General features: G+C 46.6%; 1 protein-coding gene across 4 annotated transcripts in view; it reads right to left on the reverse strand.

The window, feature by feature from the left end:
- Positions 1–74: 74 nt before the first annotated feature.
- Positions 75–13,731, reverse strand: part of BRCA2 (BRCA2 DNA repair associated) — a 52,382-nt gene continuing 38,725 nt past the window's right edge. For all 4 annotated transcript variants that reach the window (XM_039873075.1, XM_039873077.1, XM_039873078.1 and 1 more), the window contains 6 exons: positions 12,181–12,382; positions 11,785–11,948; positions 11,559–11,697; positions 4,308–4,552; positions 2,652–2,798; positions 75–1,763 (listed from right to left, as the gene is read on the reverse strand). In XM_039873075.1, the coding sequence (XP_039729009.1) occupies positions 1,272–1,763; positions 2,652–2,798; positions 4,308–4,552; positions 11,559–11,697; positions 11,785–11,948; positions 12,181–12,382 (1,389 nt within the window). In that variant the 3' untranslated portion in view covers positions 75–1,271. The remainder of the gene's footprint in view (positions 1,764–2,651; positions 2,799–4,307; positions 4,553–11,558; positions 11,698–11,784; positions 11,949–12,180; positions 12,383–13,731) is intronic.

Below are 13,731 nucleotides of genomic sequence, written 5' to 3' on the forward strand. Positions count from 1 at the left end.
GAACATGAAGACCAGATTGTTTTATAAACAAAGCTCAAATTTAAATTGCATCAACAAGATGGGCAGAACACAAGTTAAAAAGAACAGCGGAAGGGCCTGTTTATTATGTTAATGACTTAGAGGAGGGAAGACTCATGGATCAGTTATGGAAGGAAACAAACTGCTTTATAAAAGGATAGATTCTTGGGTTTGAAATGTGTTTATAATTAGGCTTGAAAACATGGTATTATATATAAATGTTTATATATAAATGTAAGACATATTGAAAGACTCGATTTAAGAGTTTTTCCGTGGTATCAGCTCCTAGTTAGAACTGCTTTCTCTGTTTTCTTTAAACATAAGACAGTAACGAATGAGAACATCATCTTGAATTGAACTGGCACCTTCTGCGGGGTGCTTAGGAGCCCCTTGAGTCCCGTGCAGGCAGCATCCGTGCCAATTTGAAAGAAAGATTTTAAGTTGCAGGCCAGACCATCATTTTGTTAAAAAACAAAAACAAAATTAACACTATGAAATCTGTTTCTGCTTTAAAGTGCTTGTATTTTAATTGAAATAATTTCAAAGATCACATTGTAATCAGAAAAAAGAATTACGCTGAGAGTTCTATTTTTCTTATAGGCACGCTGACTTAAGGGTGAATAATCGTCAGAAGAAAACCCCACTGTCACATCTTACTCATCCGACGTTTCATTAGGGTAGAACTACAGCAGGACCAACGCACGCATTTGGGAAAACTGGCTCACAGTGGGTTACTGCAAAAAAAACACCTAATATAGGAAACTAAAGTAAAAGGAATTACGCAGGTCAACATAACTACTTAGAACCCTAGTTTCATTTAATTAAGGACACAATCTAAAAAAAAAGTTACATTTATTTCATTTGTAAAATACTTGTAGTGATCAAATCAGTCATAAAGATCTTTTTTCAGTCAGAGATTTTGTCTTGATTCGTTAATGAATATCAGTCGGTTTTGAGAGATTTCCAGTGGAGAAGGCGGCAAAACGCACTCCTGTGACACGCGAGCACACAGACTGGGAACCACTTCCCTTCTCGTTCTGCAGATACTGACGAGCAGTTTGAAGCTGTGTTGGACTGAGAGGCAAAGAGTCTGTCACCAGTGTATCAGCCTTTCCCTTGCCTCTGCAGTCTCTGGGGAGGTTCGTGATCACGCTTGCGTCCTGCATGTGAGGCCCCAGCTCCTGGGCGCTGGCCCTGCTGTGGGGCCGCTCTCGTCCCGACACAGGGTGGCGGGGAGCCTGGTGGCTCCCAGATCACCTTTTGAGCAGTCCTAGCAGAGCGCCAGTGGGGTCACTGGGAGGTGCAAGTCGGTTTTCTCCCGCTGAACCAGACAAGAGGGCCTGCGTATTAATCAACGCGAGCTCTTCGTCAGCTATTGAATCACTTTCCAGAAGCGAATTGTCATTAAATTTTTTAAGTGGAGTTGTCTGAGGAGAATTCAATTCTTTTTTCTTCATAGGTGTTTCATATTTGGGGCCACAACTCCGTGGTGGCTGAAATGCCTTCTGTGCAGCTGGAGAAACGAATGTACAGATGGGACTGACAGGAGGAGGTAAAGGCAGTCTGCCCAAGAGATCCAGGGCTCTCCTCTTTTTGCAGGTTTTGGGGGCATCAACCTCTTTCTCTCCTTTACAACAAGACTTTGAAGCCTTTTGGGCAGATGGAGGTGTGGGAACAGACTTCCCTTTTGCCTTACAAAGTGCTAAAGGACTTTGACTGTTCATCTCATTGGTGGGAGAAGACATCTAATAAAAATAGTAGCAAATATAATTATGTGCTAATATATAAAACAGCCAAACTAGCTTTTCAATAAAAATATTTAAACACACAGATACCACACACAGTCTCGCTCCACTGACGGCTAACAGGTCAGGTGATTTCATGAGACATTCATATCATTATTCTTATTCCCCCAGAAGGAAATAACTTTGCAGAAGAGGATATAAAATGACATGAAAAGGCGGATGAAGACTAATCATAGTAAAAGACAGAAAAGGAGGTAGGGGACATAAGTAATGCTTTAATATTTTCCTTTTTCTTGTTAACAGGTTAAACAAAGATAACCATTTAAGAACATATTGCCTGGGTCCTAATGCCTGCTTTTCTAACTTGGTTACTTTAGGCAATTGTTTAAGCTCCCTCTGCCATGATTCCCTCATCTGTAAAATGGAAATATTAATGATGTTTATCTCATAGGGTTGTTGTGAAGGGAATCAGTTAATAGAGACAGACTTCGCAAGTGTTAGCTACTTAAGAATTAGTCATCAGCCGGTACTATAAGCTTTAGCTTGATTTGCATTCATTGTGATTTAAAGAGTTAAACTGAGCTTAGAAACAACCCTAATTGTATAAAATAGTTCTCCTAGCAAAAAGAGTCTTTTCTATCACATGTACTTGAAAATGCTAAAAACGAAAGCACTCGTTTGTAAAATTTTGCCCCCAAAGAGTGTTATATTCTGGCTTCAAATATAAGATATAATTTCTAGAAAACCTATAGGTATAGGAGCCATATAATGATAAACTATACTCTCTAATTAAGCTTACATTTGACCACATTCCTCAGTGTACACCCGAATACGCTGTTGCCTTCGTATACAATATTTATAAAATTCCTTAAATGTATATTAACTCACCAGAAGCCTACTGCCTAGACCAAGGGCCGTCTGAGCAGCGTGTGACTCTGAAGTGCAGCGTTTGGTTGGGGTGGACCACTGATGATTGTTTGCATGAAGTATCTGCATAAGCTTGTTTTCTGCTTCATTGCAAAATATATCAACATTCTAAGAAAATAAAGTGGGAAGGCTGTTTTGTGAAATGCAATCCTACGTGGTCATGTTTTTAGAAAGTGTTACCTTTAAAACCAGAACTAATATTCAGATCAGAAAAAAAGAATGAGACACCCTAAATTTAATGGCAAGTGCCAAACATTATGCCAATGAAAAAAATGCAAAACCAACATCAGTGATGTAGGGAAGGTCAGTTGTTGGAGAGGGGAGGGCGGGCGAGTGTGTGTGCACGTCGGGGAGGACAGAGATGGACGGGGTCTTACCAGCCACCTACTTTAAGTGGCGAGGTGTCATGCAGATGAGCTGCTGGAGGCTGGGGCTCTGGCTGCAGCTCTTTACTACTGACACCTGCGTGGCTTCCGGTACCTACAGAGTGCTCCTTAGACTAGGAGTGAAGTGAGAGGATGGCCTCCCGTATGTTTCAAGATTAACAGAAATAACATGTAGGTTAAACCACGTGAAACTAGTTCCAGAAGTCACAAATGGTCAAATACTTCATAGGGCTGAAATGAATTGATGAAAGTTTTGTAAAACTTTAAAATGCTATGAAATGACAGCTGTCCCTGAACTGCCCTTGCATGGTCTCAGAACCTGAGATGTAAACAGGAGGTTCTCTGCATGGCAGCCAAGTGACAAAGGTCACCTGGCTCCACCCTGAACTCGGGGGCCAGGTACACCAGGTGCTACTCTGCGCTGTGTGTCCTGCGTCTTTAGGTAAATACTGCTAACTTCCTTCACACAGCTAGTTACTCTAATGCTTTTAAAATGTTTTTATTTATGTCAATTTTGAATAACATTTTAAATATTAAACTATAGAGCCATGAAGCTTATCTTTTGTAGATTCTACCCGTTAGCAGTCTGTAAAACCCAGACTGTTACAGGGGCGGCTCTGCACAGAAGCCAGTGCTCTGGGCTCTGGCTCAGGTGGCCGAGTGTGCGTCTGGCTCTACCGGGGGAATTACCAGTAAAACGGACAGCCAGTTCCTCATCAGGCAGTGTGAGGATAAGGCCTGGCACACAGTAAGCACTCAGTAAACTTGAGCTAATGTGCTGTATATATAGACGGAAGCAAAACTGCATATGATCCAGGGAAAATAATTTTAGAGTTCTCCTATTTGGGATTATTTCAAATCAAAGACAGGTACAAATTGTGTAAAACAGGAGATAAGGAGTTTAAAATGTCAACCTGGAGTCGGCATGTTATTAACTAATTACACGCCACTCACTGAGGACCACAGGTAACTCATGTCACTGTCACCAGTTCTCAGTCCGCCTACACAGCCCGTGGCTCCGAACACCCTTCTCACCTTTCTTCCTCAGTCACTCTTTTTACCCTGGTAGCTGTCAGCCCCCACCTCTTCAGGTTCACGAGCAATCAACACAGGACAGAACCCCTGACATCATGTGTCAGCATCCAGTTTTTATAAAAGCCATTCCTCTGATACCTGATTCTCAAAATAGGAAAACACCAAAACGTGTGGTAATGCTCAAAACTAATTTTACCTCAATAGCATTTCTCATTTTGTGGAAAGTCTCTTGAAAATGGCCCTCCTTTGGACTGGCAGAAAACATAGAAAAATCTCCAGCAAATAAAGTAGGAATTCCTGATTTGGAGTCTGGTCGCCACTGGAGGTTGCTCGCAGCAATTAACACGTGCGGTTTAATAATTTCTTCATTCAGATCGATCCAAAACTTTACTGCCAGTAAGTTATGGCATTCATCCGACAAATAGACCAAAGGAGCAAGACCTAAAACGGAAAAAACGAAGAGCAAAACACCTGCTTCATTGTGTGTATGTTTGTTAGATAAATTTAAAGATGCGAGGGACCTCATACACCCATTTATTTTGGTATGCTAATGGTAAAAACAAATCGAGTAAGTTTAGAGAAAGCTTAGGATTCCCAAAACGACCCGATGCTTACAGCGCTGAAATTGCAAGGCCAACATGACAGTGCATTCCGTCCCTGGGGCCGTGGGAAGCAGGCATTTTCCTACAGTGCTGTGGGAACACAAACTCGTGCAACTCTCTGGAGAAAGATACACCACAAAGCGACACGCACTTACCTTTCCACCTGGCAATCCCCCTGGTACTGTGCCATGAAGACACACTTCCAGTAGCAGTAACACACACGGGCAAGGGGGAGGAAGCGCGTGCGAGGGTCTGCACTGAAGCACTGTTCCCAGGCGTGAACGGCCGCGAACAGCCTACACTAGCTCACAGGCCGGACCCGCACACCCACACAGCGACCTGCCACACAGCTGTACACACGGAGTCTCTACCACGGGGCTGCCACACACACTGTTCGGTGAGAAAGTGGCACGGAGGGAAGATAAGCGTGTACCCTTCCTGTAAGCAGGGGAGAGGAGAAAATGGCACGCTCAGTGCCCCTGTACGGAACACGCGCGGGAGGGACGGAGCAGAAGCCGCAGGGTGGGTCTGTGCAGGGAACGGCGGGCAGCACCAGGCCGGCATGGATGGGGAGGGGGTGTCACTTCTCCAAGTCTTTGTGTCACTCTGACTTGTAGAACCACAATGTTCACACAGCCATCACATCCCCCCTCCCAAGAAAACCAGACAGAACCACCCAGCCACAGGAACCCCAGCTGGAACACAAGCGTATTTCCTAGCGCTGTCTGCTTGAAAGGGCGTGTGAACAGTGATGCCCCGTAACACGAGCACTCGCAGTCAGAGCTCGGCTCCAAACACGGGCCCCGGGTCCCTCGGAGAAGCTCGGCAGGTCCCGGAATACCGTTTGTGCACCGTCGTTTCACGGAAGGTTGATGCGATGCCACAGGAGCTTCACTCGTTTGTATCAATTAGCCCGTCGGAAAACTGGTTTTGTGACATGTTGTTTGGCTTAAAGTTGCAGACCCACCACCAACACTGAGTGAGGACCCGCTGCAGCTGACTGGACTGGGGCCTGGACCTCAGATGACCTGGAACAGCTGTCAGGCCAGAGAGCAAGAAGGGCTCGAAGAACAGGAGTCAACCTGAAAAGCTCCTAGCGGCCGAAACGGAAGCAACAGGAGCAGCAGAATAACGAAGGTACTGGATTTGAACCCACAGAATAAACAAACGTCCGTAAATCCACACTGATACGACTCAAACGAGCAAATACACGTGGGGAAGGGACAGCGCTTCCTTACGGTGGCAGTCCAGTGAACACGGAAGGGAAGAGAAAACCACCATCAGGCAAGTACCGCAGAGATGACTGGCAGACAAATCAACTGGTGGATGCTGGAATGAATGGGTGACAGAGGTGAAGCAAGATCTGCATAGTTTTAAAGAATCTTCACGATGTTTCTCGACTACGAAGGGATGACAGTTATGTTCCAGATGAGAAACCCAGAGACACCACCTGAGCCACCTGATCAAGGGTGCCACTGCAGCGATAAGAATTATCAACGCCACTGACCCTTTGAGACGAGGTACAGAGAAGGACAAAGCATCAATTCCGCCGTAATTTTGCCAAAAATGAACAATTTACTCCAATCGTGAAAAAATGTCAGACAAACCCAAATTAAGGGAAATGCTGCAAAAGAACTGATCAGTCCATTTATGAGTGTCAAGGTCATGAAAAACAAGGGCAGACTGAGGAACCGGTCGAGACTGCAAAAGACTAAGGAGAGAGATGAGTAAATGAGACTGGGGGCCTCAAGGGGAGGAAGGAAAACAATAAAAAACGTCAAATTCAAACACAGCTACAGCGCAGGCAAGACCCCTGCACCAGTGCTGACTTCCGGGCTCTAAACTGTAAGTTGGTCGTGGGAGATGTTGCCGTGGCAGGGGTGCGGGAGGGGGGACATTTGGAGACAGTTATTTTCACAACTTTGCTAAGGTCTAAAACTAGTTCCAGATGAAAAGTGAACTCTAGTGCCAAATGGGCAGGGGCCGAGGTAAGCAGGGAGAGGCCGTCCCTGTCCCCGGTGGGAAGAATCGCCTCCCCACCATGCAGTACACGAGGAAACAGGAAACGACTGATGAGGAAACAGAACGCCGGCTGCACAAGGACGGGCAGAGGCCTTCTGCGGTCCGGAGCCCGTCGCCCCAGCTCTCACCCTGCGCCCTGCTCAGACCCTGCGTGTGCGCCAGAGCCCCGCGTCCCCAGGGAACTGACCTGGGAAGGGGGGACCCATCGAGGGGGCTCACTTCATCTCTCGGGGTTCCTGGACCCCCACCCCACATGCGCCTGGGTGCAGAGCCCAGACCTCAGGCGCTCTGCCACCGTGCCTTCTCTTCACTGCGGCACAACACCCCGAAATGCTGCGCTCGCCTCGCTGTCCCCTCCTTCAGCATACCCTGCTCCCCTCTCTCAGCGGCCCCCTCCCACCTGTCCCCCGAAGGCCCCCGTGTGCCCGTGGGTTGCCCTCGCTCTTAGCCCTGCAGCCCTCCCCTCTCCCCGCCTCTGCAGAGCTCAGTCTCAAGGCCCCAGCCTCTCACTGCTCCCACTCCCGTTTCTGGAGGTGGCCGCTCTCCATCTCTGCCTCCGGGCGGGAGTGCACGAGGCCCTTCTCTGTCTAGTCTCACACCCCTAGAGTCCCTGGCCAGTCGCAGAGCTTTAAACACCAGCCGGAGACTGACTTCAGCTCAGACTGTCCTCTGGGCAGTCTCCTGTAGCCAACTGTCGGGGGACGTCACTTAGATTAAGCACCTAAACTTAACTGCAAACTGAGCTCCTGACCCCTGACCTGTCTCCTCGCAGTCTCCCCTCTCAGCACGTGGAAACTCGGTCTTCCATGTGCTTAGACCAGACGCCAGCACTGACGTCTTGACCCCTGTCTCCACCCCACATCATTCCCCTACCTTCAAAATACAAGCAGAACCCGACCACTTCTGACCACTGCAGGGCTGCCGTCTGGTCCAAACCACCAGCATCTCTTGCCTACATCCTTGCAAGAGCCTCCAGCTGCTTCCCTGTTTGTACCTTCATGCCCCTACTGTCTGTTCTCAACAGCAGCCTGATGAACCCTCAAGAACCTAGTCAGAGGTGTCACCCCTCCCATCACTCTCGGGGAGAATGACAGTCTGTGCAAGGACCACCACATGCCCTGATCCTCAGTGCCTCTGCCTGCTGTTGCGTAAAACTCGCTCACTGCCTTGGGCACTGCTCAAAGGCACCGGGCGGGCGGGCGAGCCTGATGTACCACGGCCTCAGTCGCCTCCTTCCTTTGGCCTGGAGTGCTCCTCCCCAGATGTCCAGACGCCACCTCCCTCCAGTCCTTCAAGCCTCACTCAGATGTCAACTGTGCAGCGAGGTCTTTCCTCATCTCCCTTCCCCCCACACTGCCTGCCACTCCCTATTTGTTTTTTGTTAGCAATTACAAACAAAAGTGCAAATGCTACTTGCTTATGTTGTTTGTGATCTCTCCCCTGCCACACGTAAACTCCATGTTTTGCCTGTTTTGTTCACTACTGCACATCCAGCACTCCCAACAGTGTCTGGCACGTAACAGCCATTCGGTAAATACTGAGTAGATAGATGCAAGTTACCGCCGCCTATGACAACATAGAAGGTGTGGAGAAGAGGCGCCCAGGTGTGACCGAGACGAATGAGACGCTATGGAAACAGCGCAGGGTGTTAAGACACCACAGTCAAAAACCCACAAAGCACCAAAACAGCCCCACAAAACCCGTTAAAATGAAGGAGAGAAGAGCACAGCCCGTAAGAAAACAAAACTACAAGTGAACAGAAGAATTCCCAAAGTCTTCAAGACAGATTCAGCTACTAAACTTAAGAAGAAGGTGCACTGACATAAAGGCTCGACTATGGGATGATAAATGGCCCTGTAAGACGATGGGGCTGCAGGAGCAAAGAAATGAACTGAGGACCCCGATATGTGATCACAGTGGGGCAGATACACACATCAGAAATAGCAAGAAATAGAACACGTCGCAGAAAATAAAATGACTGACATAAAGACTGGGCATAATAATGATGAATGAAGATGAAAAAGATAACAGAAGCAACCAGAGAAGAGAGAAAAATAATCCAACATGAGACTAATTATACTCTTCATAAATGGGATGGCACATACAAAGAAATTACAGCTCCCTCCGAAACGAGGAAGCACCGAGTCCGCAGATCCAGTGAGGCTGTGCCCCGGAGAGGCGCACGCAGTGCTCACACCCAGACGCAGCTCAGTGCAGCTCCGGGCTGCACGACAAGGTATCCTCAGCCATCCAGACACGAAAAGAAAATCTCCTAAATGGGGGAAACAACAGGCCAGTCCCAGACTGTTCGATGCCAAGAGAGCAATTTCTACCAAGTTCTGAGGGAAGGAAAGAAAGCGTGATTCCAGTGATTCCGTAGTATCATGCCTTCGGTCTCAGAGCCAGGAAACAGGCCCACATGGCAAACTGTGAGGGACTCGTGGGATATGGCGCCCACGAGGCCTTCCCAAAAAAAAGATCGACAATAAACCTTAGCCAGAGAACCAAGGCAGGTGGAAACCACGACAGGGCAGCTGATAACAAGGAACCCACCCAGTATTTGTGGCCTGCGCTGTACCAGGCCCTGTTCTAGAACCTGAGGACACAGCAGCAAGCAAGTCCCTGCCCTTCCCGAGCTCACAGCCTGGAGTGGGACAGAAACGGCGCAGTTCGCAATGTCAGGCACTGCTGAGTGCGATGGGGACTCTACAGACAGGCTGGGAGCTGAGGGCGTGCTGCTCTCAGTGGTGGTCAGGGAAGGCCACTGTGAGGTTGCATCCGACCAGACTTGAAGGAGCTGCGGGAGCCGGCCATGCGGCTGAGTGGGGACAAGGTTTTGGGAGGCGGACAGTGAGTGTGAAGGCTGCGATGAGAGGGAGCTGGGCAGGCTCGGAACAGCAAGGGAGGTGTCAATGCAGCTGAAGTGGGACGGGGTGGCAGACTGCAAGGAGAGGCGACTGGGGTGCCTGGCACAAAATAATCAATGGAAGGCTTTGTCCTTCAACTGGGACCTCAGCTGGTCTGTGACACTTCACAATACTCAGGGAGACGAGAGAGTGGCTTTGTGAACAGAATTGCAATGTCATGTCTAAGGAATTAAATATGAACACAGACGACTGCGGCTGAGATGCTGGGAGTGTCCAAATGTGCCAGCCTCACCCCACGGATGTGGTGGGTGACCTTTGCTTCCGGCCTAGGTTTCCATGACTGTCCCCTTCACCTCTGAATTTATTTAACCTTATTGCATAAAATTCTTCTCCCTCCCCTACTCTTAGGGTTTTGAGGAATGATAACTGTGAACCAAAGGAGAAAAAGAGACACCAGACAGAGTGTCAACTACCCACTGTGTCTGCTGGTGGAGCAGGACTGGAGACTGCGGCTCGATCGAAGACTAAACAACGAAAGCCTCCTCCCTCTCTCCGCGGCGCAGGGTGCCACTCTGGCGGGCCACTTTGCTAGCTGGAGGGGGAAGGAACATGCACGTGGGGGTCACAGGCTCCAGGGAGAGCCTAAGGGAGCCCAAGACAAACATGGATGACCTATTCCCCACGTTCACCAATGAAATAAGTCTTTCCTTGGGAAGGACAGAGTGAAGGGACTGGAGAGAAATGGATTTTCATTGTTATTTAAAATTAAATAACAAATTTAAAATTAAAAAATAAAAAAATTAAAAATAGAACTACTATATGATCCAATCTCTCCACTGCTGGCTATGTAGCTGAAGGAAATGGAATCACTATCTGGAAGAGAGACCTGCACGGCCATGTTCACTGCAGCATTCTTCACATGGCGAAGACATGGAGACAGCCTAAGCGCCCATCGACAGACGAACGGATAAAGATGTGGTATAAATACAGGAATACTGCTCACCCATAAAGAAAGACGAAATCCTGCCTTTTGCAATGACATGGACGGACCTCAATGGCATTGTGCTATGTGAAATGAGTCAGACAGAGAGAGACAAATACCAGATGATCTCACATGTGAAACCTAAAAAATAAAAACATAAACAAAAACTCAAAGAAAAAGAGATCAGATTTCCTGGTTGGGAGACAAATCTGCCCTCAGTCCTTCCGGGCCTCCCTGCTCTACAGACATTCATGAAGAGACGGAGGGGACAGCAGGCGCCACCAAATAGGTAGAAACATCACGAGAATTGTCCTCCCGCACGAGGAACTGATGGGACAAACAGAAAACAGTAAGGTGGTGCATTTTAATCCAGCCTTATCAAGAATCACATTAAAGGTGATCAGGTTAAACAAACCGGTTAAAAGACAGAGACGGTCAGGTGCGAGAAGGAAGCAAGACCCAGCCATACCATCTCCCAGAAACAGACTTTAAATATGAACACTTTGATAGGTTAAAAATAAAAGAATGCAAACCAACACTAACCACAAAAACATGGGAGTAGCCATATTGAAAAAAACAGGCTTTAGCACATTTAGAGATGTTACTGGGGACAATGAGGGCTACTACAAAGGAAAAAGAGCAGACCAGACCCTGAGGCTGGAGGTGGAGCTTGACTCCTCGGCTGACCATGATGGGGAAGATAATGACCCGCCTAGTTGTCACTAAAATGCTGCAAAACATCTCCTACCGCTGCTTTACAGTTAAGTAGCACAGAGCGGGACACACGTTCCTTTCTGTAGCACTGCGGAATTGCTTTTCATTAAGAATCTGAGATTAAAACAGGCCAACTTTCAAAAGCACTGCCAAATTTGCCGATTTGTAGCTCCAATTAATCATAGGGAAGACAAAATTTAAAAGATGATGTTTTTCAGCAGCATCGATAAAAAGACACAATTAAATATGCTGTACATTACCTATTTTCCTCACAACAGAAATAACAAATCCTATCAGGTCCACCTCAGCACAGGGCGGCTGGAAGTCTGGATTCGAGAGCTGGGGGAAGGGAAGGGGCCGCCTTGGCTGGTAAACTTGGACCAGGATTCCACCTGAAGCCTACAAGAAAAAAATTCAGTATATGTCGATCCTATTGACTAGTTATGCATTTATCAAAACAAAAAAATCATAATGGAAAGTGCGTACCGGCAGTTGTTGATACTGAGTCCGTTTTGTCGCTGTTAACTGTAGGTTAGCTCGTCCGGATTTATTTTTAGGTTTTGATGTTGCGAGATGATAGATTCTGTATCTCTGTCCCTCTCTTAACAGGGAATATAAATCCGATGATGGACGCCAGATACTCAGTATAACTATTTGAATAAAGAGGAAAAAGACACAATGGAAGAAGTGATTATCATTAACATTCTTGTTTAAAAATGGGCACTGATAACAACTGAGATCTGAGGATGATACCATCATTTTGTGGACGCTGGTAACCCATTTTTGCTCCTCTGATATACACTAACTTTACACTTTATCTAGCATTTGAAATCATTTTATGAATAATACTTTAGTTAAAACTGATAAAAAAAATTTACATACTTGAATCTTTTCCTTTTTTCTCATAGCTGATTATTCGCAGCTTCCACATAGTTGTAACGTCCCTTGATGATGACACCTGGTCCCCTTGCTCAGCAGATTCCACAGCCTTCCTGAATTCCAGCTGGATCTGTGCTTGCTTCTTATCATTCAACATCTGTCTGTGATTATTCAAGGCTCTCAACTGCTCTTCACTAAAATAACTCTGTGATCATTTAATATATGAAGGCAGATAATGTTGGAATGAAAAGCAAACAAAGCAAACACAAAACACCATCTACTGTAAGTGAATCTCTTAAATGGGGATAAAATACAACAGAGTTGAGTGACAATATAAAATTGAGATTAATGATTAACTCAGCTTATCACATAAAAATATTTTCAAGTGCCTTAAACTGTTTACTAATCTTTGTGACAAATTTCTGTAGGGCCAAAACTGCCCCCTACTTACAGATGTTCTCCAGTAATCACAACCATCAACATCGATGACATAAATGGCTAACAGCTGAGTGTTCACTACATCTGAGAAATGGGTCTATGTGTCGTAAAGGCATTAATTCATTTCATCCTTACAGTGACCCTCTGAGGAAGACACCGTTGTTTCCACGTTACAGATGATGAAACTGAGGCACAGAGCATAACTAACTCGCGGAGGCACGTGTGGAGGAACGAGCTCCAGAGCCCTCATTCTTAGCCCCTTAGTATAATTTCATTAACTCTCTGGAACGGTAGATACAATTTAACACAGATATGTGCCTCCACGCTTCTCTCCCATATTTCACCAAACTGCTGTCTTGGAACTCTCAGCCCAGTGTAACAAAAATGAACAAATGAATGAATGAATGAATGGATGAACAAAAATAGAACAGAATAAAGTAGAAGATGGAACCCGACACTGAACACACTAACGAGTCTGCTGCTGCTTCACAAACCTTAACATCCTAACCGTCCGCCAAGAGGGAGACTCGGAGCTCTGTACCCTGAGGTCTTCTAAAAATGTAGACAGAGTTTAAACATGAATCTAAGAAAACCACGTGACTTCCGAAGTCCCAAAACGTTCCACGCTGTCACTCAAAACAAACCCTTTGATAGGGTATTTTAGAAACTGATGGTTACTATTCCCTCCAAGAATTACAATGATAACTTTATCCCAGTGAAATCTCATGGAGCCATGTAAAACCAGAACCTTAGCGATATGCCGCTCTAAGGACTTCCCTTGACAGCAGGTGGACAGGAAGCCTAGGAGACAAACTCAGAGTGGCAAGGCCAGGTCTCGAGCTTAGTCCTCTAGCTCTCCGCCTTACTGCCACCTCACTTCCTCCTTTTAAGTCCATTCTATAACAGGACTCCAGACTAACAGATACTTGGTTAAGGTTTGTGGATGAAATTAAAACTATCTTCACAATGACACATGACGCACGAGCCTCAGCGTAAGTACTAACACGAGTCAGAGGCAAATGGCTTCTCGGAAGGAGGGCGGTGCCCTGGCTCTCAGAACGCAGCGGCTGTGCTTGTGGCCTCATGCTGGCCTCGCATCCTGCGGGGAGCACCCGG

The sequence above is a fragment of the Pteropus medius genome, unplaced genomic scaffold (genome assembly GCF_902729225.1).
Source record: "Pteropus medius unplaced genomic scaffold, Ma_sr-lr_union100, whole genome shotgun sequence".
NCBI lineage: Eukaryota > Metazoa > Chordata > Mammalia > Chiroptera > Pteropodidae > Pteropus > Pteropus medius.